At 38.3% G+C, this 14,440-nt stretch overlaps 2 protein-coding genes across 2 annotated transcripts; one reads left to right on the forward strand and one right to left on the reverse strand.

Moving 5' to 3' along the window:
• Positions 1-509: 509 nt before the first annotated feature.
• Positions 510-2,856, forward strand: LOC101297006 (plastid division protein PDV1-like). The gene is made up of 2 exons (XM_004307967.1): positions 510-1,015; positions 2,076-2,856. Exons 1-2 carry the CDS (start codon positions 647-649, stop codon positions 2,586-2,588), a joined length of 882 nt encoding a protein of 293 aa, XP_004308015.1. The 5' UTR covers positions 510-646; the 3' UTR covers positions 2,589-2,856.
• Positions 2,857-11,492: 8,636 nt separating this feature from the next.
• LOC101297295 (ethylene-responsive transcription factor CRF4-like) lies at positions 11,493-13,257 on the reverse strand. Its single transcript, XM_004307968.1, has one exon. It carries the CDS (start codon positions 12,793-12,795, stop codon positions 11,689-11,691), a length of 1,107 nt encoding a protein of 368 aa, XP_004308016.1. The 5' UTR covers positions 12,796-13,257; the 3' UTR covers positions 11,493-11,688.
• Positions 13,258-14,440: the final 1,183 nt, after the last annotated feature.

The following is a 14,440-nucleotide window of genomic DNA, read 5'->3' on the forward strand; positions in this document are numbered from 1 at the left end:
ATTAGGATTATTTTACTTTCTATGTTTTCATTAGGATTTAAGTTTTATTTAGAATAAAGGATTCCTAGTTCTAGTATGATTAGGTTTATTTCTGTGCCTATATAAGGCCCCTGCTAAATTGTATTTTCATTCAAGTTATCAATAAGAAAACCAAAAAAAATTAGAGTATAAACTCTTGTGTTTTAGGCTTGTGTCTGTGTTTTGCTAGTGGATTCTAGCTTACTCCATAAGGTTTCGACGCTTGACGAAACCTTGTTTCTATCGTAATTACGCTTCCGTATCAGATTATGCGCTTCGGAAGCGCGAAACGTGGTAGAAGTCAAGCTTCCGTGCTTCCTGGGCTCGAGTAATACAAGTCCTGGACTAACGCATCATGAGGTTTCTTCTCCACTAACACCACACACTATCTAGTGGCCCAGAGTGTCCACGAGCCCAAAAACCCAACTTGAAATTCAAATCACACATCATAAATGATTTTTAAAGGTAATAAACCAAAAATAAACAAACAAACAAAACCAACGTGTCCGCCTCTACCACAAAAAGCCACCTGAGTCTCTGTACTCACTCTTGGGCCGTCACTGCTCTTCTTCAGAAATCCAAAACCCTAGAAATTCATATCCCACCGTTTTCTTGTTCATATCTCCAAATGAAATGGGACATGGAAATCGAGGAAATCGAGGCCGTGCTGGAGAAGATTTGGGACCTCCACGATAAGCTCAGCGACGCCATCCACTCCATTTCCCGCGCTCACTTTCTCCACTCCGTCAAGGCCCTCCGCCAGTCGTCGTCGGAGAAGGAGAAGAAGACGAAGAAGAACGACACCATCACCACCGCCGGAGAACTCTTCTACGGAAGCGACGCGGCGGCGGAGGAGGAGAGGCGGGCGGGGTTTGTGTTCGTGAAGGACTTCCGAGTCGAGGCGGAGGATGACTCGGCGGCGATAAGGGAGGCCAAGAGCCTTAATGCGATACGGACCGCGCTTGAGAACCTGGAGGACCAGCTCGAGTTCTTCCATGTGAGTCGGCTAGGGTTTTGGTTTTGGTTTTCTGAAGAATTTGAATGTTAGGCTAATAAGGATTTGGAGATTGTTTGAAGATTGATTAGTGTTTTTTTGTTGTGGATGCTTGGATTGTGATGTGGTTAGTTAAAATTTGGTTTAGGCTGTTGAGATTTCTGTGATGGTGTAGTGGATAGTGTAGTACACTCATAGTTTTCGAGTCTGCTCTGCTTGTGTTGCGTTTCGATATGATTTTCTATGTGAGTTTATGATGCCGAAGAGTAGTGTTTTTGAGCCGAGGCAAATGAGGTTCTTAACATGAATAGAGTAGGTTAGAGAGTTAGGATTTAGGATTGTGTGTAATTTCCATCGAGTGAGTAGCAAATGTGTGTGAGTGTTGCTTCTGGAACTGTATACTAGTTTTGGTGAGGTAACGTCGTGAATTCTATTGAGGTGGATATATTAAGAACAGCAACTTTTAGAAGAGAATCGGGAATTCATGGAGCTTAGGTTCAGGAAGTATAATGAAAGCTAAAAAATTATGTGTCCATGTGTTACAAGCTATATTTGTAAAAATAGACCTCACATGGGACAGGATGAGGATGAACGGTTATACATGAAGAAATTATATAGTAGTAGAACTTTGTGTTGTTATACTTTTACAGAGTTGAAAGCTTATGATACATAGTTCAGTGGCAAATAGTGTTATTTGTATCAATAGGATGTGGTTCAACCTTTACTTGTGCATAGATTGTTGATGAACTGGCCTCTTTAGTTGGTGAGTGATTCATTTAGGAGGTGATTTTAAGTTGAACTGGAATGGCCAGGTGTCCAGGTTCTGGTTAAATGAGTTTGAATATGTTGATCAGGTCTGATTTTGGAAAGCATGATTGAATGTTGTAGTCAGGCTTTTCACATAGGTTTTAGTAGTATTGCTTGTTAAATGGTGGAAAAAATTCCTCTGTTTCTGTTACTGTTGTGTGGTTTTGAATCTTTCTGTATGGATTCAATTGAGCACTTGCTATTTGAGACCTTCCAAGTCCGGCTATTTATGTCATTTTTTTTTTCTCTCTTAAAGACTGTACAGGTGCAGCAGCGGGCTGAGAGAGATGCTGCAATTGCACGCTTGGAGCAAAGCCGCATTGTTCTAGCACTGAGATTGTCTGAACACCATGGTAAGAAATACAAGGTTATTGAAGAAGCTCTCGCCTTTGTTGGAGATGTCTGTGATGCAAATGGCTTTGTTTCTCCCGAAAGTCTCTATGTTCCTCCAGTCACTCCTGGTGACAACTTGACGAACTCTGAAGGGAAGAGCTCTAACATCTTAATGAAAGTTCTTGTTTCAAGTGTAAATTTTGCCAAGAAGACTCTTAAGTTGGATAACATGGGTGGACTACTGGGAAATGCTGCATTGGTGGCAGTCAGCATGATCGCATTGGTGCATATGCAACAGGTTGCAGTTAAAGAGCATACACAGCTGGTGGAAGATAAAATCTACATGAACAGGAGTGCTAGAAAAACTTCCAGGACAGAGGGGGCATCATCCAGTAGTCGTCTCAGCAACTTGGATGTGCTATTAGCCAGGGGTTAAGGGAGAAATCCTAAAGTTTTGTAGCAGGCAGTTGAATGATGGGTGGCCTTACTTCATAGTTCCATTGGGTTTGAAGAGTTTCTCAAGAGGTGTGGTAATGTGTAATATAGTAGGCTGTTCTTATTCAAGTTTTAGATGACACGAACTATCTTACAAGATATTCGAGGTTGTTCCCCTCTTTCTGTAATCATCTGAAATTGGTTGTGCATATAGCAAGTTCGGATATTCGCCATTAATATTCACATGTTCTGTTTGATCTTCAGTGTCCAACAACCTCTCTACCGAGTATACATACTTACCTGTTACTCACTCCCTCTCTTTCGCTCGTTTTAAAGCCAGGAATGTAACATTGGAGCTACCCTCTAGAGCTCTGACCCCATTTATACGGCATATGTACCTTAGCCACTATAACCAGCTAGTCTCTGTTCTAAAATGTACCAAACTAATGGAAGCTCCATATGTACTCTAATCTCAGGAGCAGATCTTTTCCAAGTCAAAGATCTGCAGATTATGGATGGAAGTCAGAGAAGGCTCATAACTTTACGAACCAATTTCCCATTTCTTGCATAGATGAGAATGGAGGGCACAAGATTTGTCAAAACTTTCAACACGAAATAGTAACTAAGTAGGGTCTGCCCTCTGAGACTTTGAAGCCCCTAACATGCGAGCCACAGGCACACCATAAAGGCTTGAATCTCATCTTGTTCATACCAATTTGAGCTCAAATGTTTTCCCTAATTGTATATACAAGTTTGTTTAGCCAACTATAGCCACTAATGTCAAGATTGATTAGAAGGAAAAAAATGGGAGTTGTTGAATATAATGGGAGGATAGGAGGTGGGATTATGTAATACCTAATTCTAATTGCAAAAGGAATGTCGGAGAGCTATGTAATCTTTAGGCTTTATGAGGTGGGATTATGAGTTGAATATGTTATTTGGTGGCCGAAGAATGAAAAGGTTTAAAAGGGGTTTGAACACATAATTAGCCTCATAATTTGCAGCTGTGTGTATAAACACTTTCTTTGACTTGCTATTGGATGCATGACTCAAAAGCCTACGTGATTAGGAAGCTCAAAGAGAAAAGAAATTTCCCTTTCAAGGACAAGGTGAAAACATTCCTCCATCTTTTGTACAACTTTTCTTCCTTTGTCCATCATTTTGTGATCTCAAATTTGACCACCAAGATTGTGTGTCCATGGTGGAGAATGTCAACCAAACGAGGCAATAGGATGTCAACCGGAAAAGTAATGGAAGTTGAGTTTGTGAGAAGGAATTCCAGTTTCCGTGCTTGTCCGAAATTACGTGATTAGTGATGTAGAACATTGTTGTTTGTCTAAAATCTAAATCATGTACTTGAACTACAAATTTAGATTGCCATAGTCCGACTTTGCGGATTTGAGCACGGTCATGGGAAACCCATATCTTTCCAAACGTTTTTGAAATCCTCAAACTTTGAAGTTTGAAGAGAAAGGGAACAACAAATCAACACGACTTATAAAATACAACTATAAAGTTGTAGAATTCATAATTACTGAGTATCTCAACGCGCGATTGAAAACACGACTTACAAAATTTTAAAGATAACCCGTAATGAATATTCTCCTAAATCTTTTAATATTTTCTTATGTATTACATACTTCCATCATTATGATTTGTTAACATTACAATAGAATAACACTGTAACACTAGGGTATAATACATTGATTGCACAAGATTAAGACGTTACATTAAAATACACACATACACATTGCTTTGGTTCCAAGTTTGATGAGTACGTAGACACACTGTCCAAATCAAATCTACCACAATCAAACTTAGGACCATACATGGACCATGCCCCAAAATCAGTATAACTATATAGAGGGCCAAATATTATTCTAGGAAAGACTAGATTTTCCATGAAACAAAATTATACCAAGGAATCTCAGTCACCCATAACCTTCATAACCATCACTGTCGGTAGGTGAAGTTGGATCCTCTATTTTGTGGGACCCAGTGTACAGGTGTCAAATGATAAGCAGTGCTGACTCTTCATAGGAGCGCCACGAGAGCACCAGAGTCGTCTCGACAGGGGCTAATTGGGTGCAGAGGCCCCATACGTATTTTCACGTGCTGCCCCAACCCCATTTGTCCTCTTGGGCCGGCGGTCCTTGGCCCACTTGATTTTTAAGGGGCGGGGACACGGCTGGCCGTACGTCGAGAACGTGGTGGGTGATCAGAAGTCCGACCGACGGTGATATCATTAGTCAACCTTTGATTAGGATAGAAGTCATGATTGCCTTTCATTAAGCATGATTTGGTGGTCTCGACGGGACCATGAGAGGGCCTTCTTCCGTTCCGTTAAGATGGTTCATGCCTTCATGGCGATGGTTTGTGAGTTCACTCCACCGTCTAATCATATCTGATTACATTACAAGAATAATAGAATATTTTGATTGCGATAGTTTGATCATAGGAATCGTAAGTTTATCCGACTGTCTAATCATTTTTTATTACATACGTTCAAATAAAACATATTATTTCAGACATAATTTGTTGTACTAGTGGAAGTTTCATGTAATCGTGTAAAACGATTACTTGAAGTAATCGTATCTAGCTAATTATGTTCAAAACAAATATTACAATATTTTAACGATCAGATGTTTATTCAACCGTTTAATCATATATGTTACATTATATGACAGAATATTGTGATGTGATAGTTCGACCATCAGATTTACAAATTTATCCGACCGTCTAAATCACGTCCAAACTTCAAATAAAATAAATTATTTCATACATAACTTCTTGTGTTGGTGGAAGTTCCATATAAAACGATTGCTTCACTAAATAGCATCCCAATCATGTGTAGCTGATTACGTTAAAAAAACAGATATTACGAACATTACATGTAGAACGACCTCTTTACTTGATAGCTTTTCAAAAATGAGACCCTCGATCAAAGTCATCAAACACATCGCATACGTAGTCGGAGCTATTGTTTTGAAACTTCAGAGTACGTATTCCAATGCAGAAGTAGAGTGAGGAGACCAAACCCAGAAGCGGCACGAAGGAAAGCAGAATGAGAACATTACAAAGGGGGCTGGCTGATCAGAGAGAGAGCTGGGTGTTGTCACTGTTCATTAATTTGATTTTGTTACTATATACTTTTGGATTAGAAACAGTACGTGAGCAAAAACCCACTTGCAAATACATACTCGATCGGCTAGCAAAGCAGGCACTATATATATCATGCATGCATGACAAGTTGCCGACTTGTCTCTGACATTATATATACGCAAAATCTTTAGCATTGAGCCTCCTTCTAAAGCCTGCGAATTTTATCGATCTCATCACTTTGGATTCAACATAACTCGGTTCTTATACATGTTCAGTACTTAAGCAACTAATTAACCACTCATAGATACTTATATCTGGTCTTGCATACAGTAGTCATGTAGGATCGATCCGTATCCGTATTCGTACATGTATCCGAACGCCTATTGCTATTAGAGAGAGGTATTCGGATGACCTTTAAACCCTAAATCCTAAACTTTATACTCAACCAAAATGTTAGGAGAAAAGAGTTGTCGACAAATGATCCCTCAAAGACCAATTTTACGATGACTCGTTATGGATGGGTATGTGAAATTGAGTGTAGAGCTTTGATCATATTATTCACACTCGATTGAGTGAGAAAACTCGTAGATTCGTGACTGCGTAATCTTCAATTACAAACCTCACTGCGTAATCTTCAATTACAAACCTCATCAAACATGGAGGATTGTCTTGCATGCATGGCTTGGCTTGAATTTTCTTTAATTAAGGGAAGAAAAACTTGTATTAGTGTCGTTGAGCACTTGGGGATATGAAGTAGTGCCACTCACGCCATTGGGGAGGGTATTAGGATGACCTTTAGGTCATTTTGAATATGTAAGGGTCGCAAGGAAGTGTGTGCCCTCAGGTCATGTTGCAACTATATACTAAAGATATAAATAACACTTCCACATTGAACAGTGTCCCCAGAATAGAACAAAACAAACATAAAATTCAAGAAACTCAAACTTATATATATATTTTGTGTACGTTTACTGGATTTTTGATTTTTCCTCAAGTACTCTATTACTGGTAATCCGTGCATCTGCCGGAAAATCGTTAAATTAATTTCTAGCTTTTACAAGACCGAGTATATGTGGACGTTGCCTTGCCTGTTTAAAATAGCCAATGCGTGACAGAAGATGATAATATTTCAAACTGGTTATGCCCAGTTGCCCACAGTTGGCTTCTCTATTCGAAATTTAGAATCCAACTGAGGTTGACTTGACTGGCTGCAAATTAAGGTGTTGATTTTACAAAACTTGCTAGCTAGCTATGATTTTCGATCCTCTCCTCCTCTTCCTCCTCTTGTGTTTGGATTTTCATTTTTGTTTCGTTCCTTTGTCTGATGGAGTTCGTATAACATACAGATATAGTAACCTATTCTCCGTTTAATACATACAGATATAGTAACCGCGAGCTAGCTAGGTTAAGAATTTATATATAAACCACATTATCTTTCAATTATTAACATACTACAATGTCTATACTATATGCCCTAAACTTGCAGATGGAAAAGCGACACTGATCTAGCTAGGAGTCATTGATCATAATACTATTTGAATTTAATAACACAGTAATAATTTATGGCATAGGCTATCAATTCAATCAGAGGGAACAAACAGTGAAATAGGTAATACGATTTCACTAGGTAACAGAATAATTGCATGTATATGTGTGTACTAACAAACCCTAGTAAGATGTATTGTGGAAGAGGAACAACAAAGTTGAAATAATCATGAATACATTTGGTATTAATACATGAAAAAAGAGAGAGATAATAATGTGTTGGCAACCACCCTGTATGAATTTTATTAATGGACACAACTATGAACTAACATGTTCGTTATAGAAAAGTTGTTGCAACAAATGAACAAATTGAATTGGTTACCAACAAGTGTCAGATTGTGTTTAGGGTTTTGGTAAAAGTTGTCAGCAGTGAAGCTGCTAAGGATTATTACCATCACCAACTTGCTTCAAACACGAAGACTACTACATATTTGCAGCAGCGTGAAGTAAGATGGTTCAGGTTCTCACGTGAAATAGAGAACATCATGAAACGGATGCAGAAGCTTGCGAAGCGAAATCATCAACGTTGTTTTTTCACAACCCAAGTTTAAATAACTTGCAATCATATTGTCATGATTGATCCTTGAGACTGCACTGGAAGCTCGTTATCTCAATATTCATGTCGACCACCGGCCATTTAGTAATCAATTACCTTGCATGGTTTGCATTAACTAAATTAGAAATATGTTAAGAGTATATACCACAAAATTTGGAATACGAATGGTTGTATGCATGACATGAGTTAACCATTATCGTTTTTGTATAGAGCTAGCATAGACAATCACCGTGAGATTATCAAAATCTTCAACTTATTTCATATATGACTAATATGAGCAATTATCAAAATTAATCTTCAACTTATCTCATAGATGAGCGATTCTCAAAATGATCATGCGGATGTGCTCAAATGAGAGATAACTTAACGTTTCCCATGTTATTCAAGAACACATACGATCATAATTAACACCATTATACTCTTCAATGGAGTAACAAGCACCATCAATGTTCATTTTGAGTCTCTCATATATGCACCGTTAATTTGATGAAAGGATAGATATCCTCTTTATAACATGTAATTGCGTACTATCAAATAGCAGCTCATAGTGTGATTACCGTTGTGATATTATAGGTGGGAAGATTGGTACTGAAAGTGAAACGGCGAGTAAAAGCCGTCGCGTATATTGGTACGACAGCTTTACACATTGGTGATCAGAATGCATGTAATATTAACTTCAACAAAATATCTATGTGGTAATTATTAAATGAAGGAAGGAAGATGAATATTAAATACCTGATCAACAAACTTGCCAGAAAATGAGTCCTATCTTCGGCAGGATATAAATTCCTATCAATAGAGAAGATTTCATCATCTGCAATTCTGTATATCAATCACCTTTTCACGATTCATGAACTCTGCAAAATAAAACAGATCGAACGCGTATGGTCACCTACAACAACTATATGAAGCTTAGAGTCCTTAACTAACGGATTTTCTGAGGACGTCCGCACCAATTTTTTTAGTGCGGATTTCTATTTTTGCACCACTTTTCGATCGAATTTTCTCATCTCCACCGTCTAGTATCTAGATAATATTGTGTAGATCATCTCTGTAAAATTTCAACCAATTTGGTGATCGTTAAGACCCTCAAACTCGAAAAACAAATAGACGGATTGAATTCTGTCCGGTTGTATTCATACCAGAAAAACTCGAGTTTGAGGGCCTTAACGATCACCAAATTGGCTGAAATTTTACATAGATGATCTACACAATATTATCTAGAATAGACGGTGGATGAGGAAATTCGATCGGAAAGTGGTGCAAAAATGGAAATCTGCACCAAAACCGTTGGTGCGGACATCCGCAGCCGAGAAGGGCTGCCTTAACTAATATATATGTACGTCTCATCTGCATATATATTAAGAAAAACGTGTAAAATGTGCTATTATAAAGTTAAAAATTCTCATTCTGATACACACACAATATACTTCTATGTTTGATCTTCAGCTACAACAAACACTGGAAGCATAAACATGATACAATTCCTTTTTTTCATTTTTTGGACAAATTATTGATAAAAATGCATTACTTCAAAAACAATTATCTAAAACGAAAGGGTATATATATACAAACCTAACTGAACAAAAATCAACCTAAAAACCTGATTAATTTTGTATATATGTTTCCTTCTCGGCGTTTTTAGAAGGACAAGGTTAAGGTTTAGTTTAGAGACATTTCTAGGTCTTTGTTTTTATGAGAGACATTTCTAGGTCGATATCGATAATTAGCGATCCGGTTTACAGTTCATGTGTTACCCAGCCTGCAGGGGTTTGTCACTCTCGACAGCTAGAAATTGACCGTTGAAACTTGAAAGTTTATTAGCCATGCCAGTTAACTTGTTTAACTTTTGCGTGGTATTCTCATTGTCACTGACTCGCTGCAAAGCGCATACAATTGTGTAATATTGTGCAGAAGTCACCATTGTGTTCCAGCAATATTACACACCGGTTCTCCATTATCGACAGTCTATATTAGTCCCCACTGTGTGAAAAGAAGAGCATGATGCAGGTGCCTTTTAGCAATTTCTGGGTCACTCGATAGTTTATAGATAAGGACCCCAAACTGATCATTTTTTTTACCAACCGGCAAGCAGCAAAAAAAGGACCCCCTATCCCTCAGCTTCCTCCCTTTACAGTGTTCGATCATCTTCCAAATATGAAGCATTGGAGCCCTTTACACGAATCAATAATACTAGTCAAACTCAAACTCAAACTCAAATCAGACTTGTCTATCTTATCCTATGAATCCAGTTACCACTGTTACAAATTATATCAGCTTCATCCATTAGCTGGTTTTTACGGCGGGAAAGCTACAAGTACTTAGTACTTCAAGACATAATTATGGTGTTTAAGTTAAATTTGAATTTTTTTACTCTTCCGAGTTTTAACCATCTGTTAGTTAGTGTGAAACTTGGTTTAATTGAGACATAATCATTGGGGGCTCATATTTCACTTTGAGTGATACGCAAGCAATGCAGGGAGGGTATGCTCTCTTAATTAAACACAATCCAATGAGAAACATCAATATCTATTTAAGGGCCCCTAAATTAGTTAATTAGTCGTCACCAATGTATCAAGTATTCCAAAATCTAATAATTAAACCTTATAAACTTGGAAACATGATGGGAAACATGGCTGCCGTGAAATTTTGACACAGTGACATGACCATAAGTACCAAAACATATCAGCCTCAAAGATGGGTGTTACTTGCCCAAGTCAAGCACTTGAGTGGTAGTAGTACTATGTAAATTTTTGGTTGATTTGATGCTAATCATAAACTGGCACATGCATGCTATAGATAAGGATGCCTCCTTTAAACTATTTGCAAAAATCATTTTACAAAACTATATGAGAATTATTTTGGTACATTTTAAGAAATCACTGAATTGATAGTACCGTTTTTATGTTGTAAATAACACAATTAAATAACTGTTATTTTAATTATCACAATGTTGTATTTATGGTAACATGGTTATGTTCTAACACATAATCTACTGTCATAAAAGAATCAAAAACAAGATTCACATAAACGGAACTCGGTAATCATTCTAAATAAACAAACTTGTCATAAATATAAGAATGTAGGTATGGAAATTCACAAAATTTGATTTGGTAGAAAACAAATATGCTTGTTTCTCATCAAGCCAATTCATATGAATCGAATATCATGAGATATAGGAAATTATGTCAAAACAAACAATTTTTGAAGGCCAAATTCTTCGCACCAAATTATGTAGCCATCTCCTTATTAGTCAATTACAATTGATATAGCAAGTCTTAAAAGTGCCTAGCTAACATGGTCTGTTCACCGCAAAAATCCACATTTATTTTGTTCCCATTTGAGCCTCCCCCTCGTGTGTGTATCACATCTCAATAGTATCCAAGACTTTGATTTATGTGAACGTGTAACCTTATATTACAATATAAATTTGAATTTATACGTGAAATAAAAAATCTAAAGTAAAAAAGGAAAATATTGGAGGCTGAGAATTCAGCCTTTTTGGACTAGATCTCTTACCGGCCACGAACCGCTAATCACGCAAGCTCATTTGGCAAAAGGAATGCCACGTTTAGTTCATGAATTAAAGAAATGTAAAATGCACCAAAGTATATAAACAGAAATGAAAATCTCCATTAATATTTCTTGGAAATTAATAATTATACTCTAAATAAATAAATAGTCTGAGTCTGAGCAAAACTGGGCACTCAATTCTCCATTAATTTTTACGGAGAGAAACTTAATTAACTAATATTGCAATAACAAAAAGAACAGCCGGGTTTTGCCGGCCGGGGAAACAAAATCTTGCCGGGAAAAAATCACCGGCGGCCAAGAAAGAACAGAAAGAGTGTCTGTTGGTCACTGCCTAGTGTCAACTGCCACGCTCTCTCTTACAGTCTCAGAGGACCACTAGAGGGTCTGAGCCAAAAATGTCTTGAAAACAGTCATCTGCTTGACACATCATGGACGACGTCGTCTGAGCAGAAAAGGACGACGGGCCGAACGTGTCCATCCGGAACAAGTCGCTGAAGTCATCGAACATGAGTGGTCCGGGAACCGCCGTGTCGTCGAAGAACGGTGACTCGTAGAAGAGCGGTGACTCGAAAATGGGGGACTCCGGTGTTGGGAACCTGAACCCGTCTTCTTGTTCCTCCTCCATGTACGGCAACACCGTTGGAAGCTGTTGTTGGACTTGACACTCTTGAACATGATTTGCTTTCTCGGTTGCTGGTTCTGGTTGTAGTGATGGCTTCTCCATTTGCTCCGCATCGTCCATGGAATGAGTTCTGAACTGTAGGACGGAGGTGGGGGAGGAGAGATGATGAGTTTCCTCACCGGAATCATAACCAGAAACCGACACAGTCACGTTTGGTGTCGTCGTTTCCGGCTCAATCTCGACTTCATTGACTATGTTCTTCGCATCAACCGAGTCAGCAGCGGTTACAACTATTTGCGGCGGTGAGGAGAAATTTGTTTGAGCATCAGGACCTCGGAGCTTAATGGCGGCATTATCGTACACCATAGCCGCTTCCTCAGCCGTGTCAAAGGTTCCCAACCACAGTCTTACACGTTTCCCCGGATCTCTAATCTCGGCGGCCCATTTACCCCAAGGTCGTTGTCTTACGCCTCTGAACTTCCGGTTGCCGCCATTGGCCGGTTGACAAGGAGTGGTCTTCTGAGCGGGCCGCCTAGTAGCCGGCCGTGTCTCTAAGGCAGGCCTTTTCCGGCCATTGTTGGTGATCACCGGACTAGTTCTCAAGTCGGTTTCTATGCTGATTTCGTTGATATACTTCTTCACTCTCCGGCGACCAAAGTAGAACTCACCCTCTTCTTCATCGCTGGATGAGTCAGTGGCGTCGTGATCGGTCATCGATATGCGCACAATCTTAGGGGCGATGGAAGTGCCGGGCTCTACTTTCCGGGACGGTTTGGTTAATTTCTTGGTGGTGTTTCTGTGTTGGGTGTATTTGATGGGGCAAAGGAAACTACTGGACTCCAATTCCATGGTTCTTTTCTTTTGGGGTTTGGTTGTTTGAATGAGCTCTATGTTTGCATCGAAGGTAAAAGGAGGAGGAGAAACCAAAAGGGGGGCTAGAAAGAAAGAATAAAGAGGAGAGTGAGGAAAGCAAAACAAAGCAAAACTGTGAGGAAGAAGACTCAAGAACTTGGAGATAAACAAAGGCCAAAGCAGAGTGTTCCAAAAATCTGCCAGAAAGACATAAAAAGTCGCACAGAGATAGATACCTCTTGGAGAATGGACTCTCTAATAGAGAGGCTGAACTCAGAAAGGAAAATATCACGGAGGGCGTTATATGGGAAGAATCAAAGGTAGAGTGAACAGAGTAGAAAAGGAAAATAGAGAAGGCCCAGATTCAGTGTCGATTCCGGAGGAAGGGAAATCAGAAAATCCGGTAGATTCTGATGATCTCAAAGTATATTGAGAGAATGAGAGACAGGAGATGAGTGTGTTTGTTGGTTTGGAGAGGAGAGGAGAGGAGTGTGCTGGTGAAGACTAGTAGTAGCAAAGAGTTGAAGAATCGAAAATCGCTATTTTATAGGATCCCATCCCGACAGCCGAAATTAGTAAAAGACCCAAATACAAAGGCCCTTTCATATTTATTTGCTTTTACATTCTATTCATATTTAATACCTATTTTTTGTTTTCGAATTTGAATATTTTTGTAAATATTTGTCCATATTTATAAAATGAATGCACCTTTGATGATCTTGGGGAACTCAAAATCAGAAGCTGGTTAAATAGTTCCGGTGACTTTACATCTCGTCCGACAACATCCTCAACGAGACATCTGATTTAGTTTCGATGATCATAGACCATCTTAAATATCCAAAAACACCTACACCTTATCGGTTCTTGTCATGAATATGTCAGAATGACATTTTATGTTTGTGGTTGGCATAATAATGAGTTCGATCATTTTAGATTTAAATTTGACAACCGAGATTGTTTTGACATACATCTTATAATTCGTTGTCGGTTATATACATACACACGCTAATAATCTGAAAGTTTTGAAAGAAAAAACGTATAACTCTGTCCAAGAAAACAATAATGACACTAAGTATTTAATATAGTCATACTATAACTTGTTTGTATTTACCAAAACAATGAAAAATTGTTCATTCACTAACAGCTACTATCACAATTCTCAAATGTTCAATGGTGCTAGTCAAAACACAACTACATTTTGCTGGAATTACTTCTATTTAAATCTAATAAATAGGAAAATTTCTATTTATGTAATAGCATTAATGTTGTTTGTTCAACACTAATCTAAAGCAGAATGCAGAGAATCACTAAGAGTTAAAATGGCAGGAATCACAAATTACAGTTACATGCAAGTTGGCAGGAATCACAAATCACAGTTACATGCAAGTAACCATTAGAGAAGCATCAGAGTCAAATATCACAAATCTCGGTTCCCACCAACGAAAAGCATCAGAGTAATATAGTCAAAATATCATGAATATCGGTTACAAATACAGCTCCGCATCTATATAACCAGATTTTCTTTCAATTACATCATAATGTATAATTACAATGAATACATTGCACATTCAAGAAATTACATTTTTCTAAAGTAAGAAAATTACAGCTATGCGGTAACATATAGTTCCCTTTTTATGCGGTT

Source organism: Fragaria vesca, linkage group LG7, assembly GCF_000184155.1.
Source record: "Fragaria vesca subsp. vesca linkage group LG7, FraVesHawaii_1.0, whole genome shotgun sequence".
Taxonomy (NCBI): domain Eukaryota; kingdom Viridiplantae; phylum Streptophyta; class Magnoliopsida; order Rosales; family Rosaceae; genus Fragaria; species Fragaria vesca.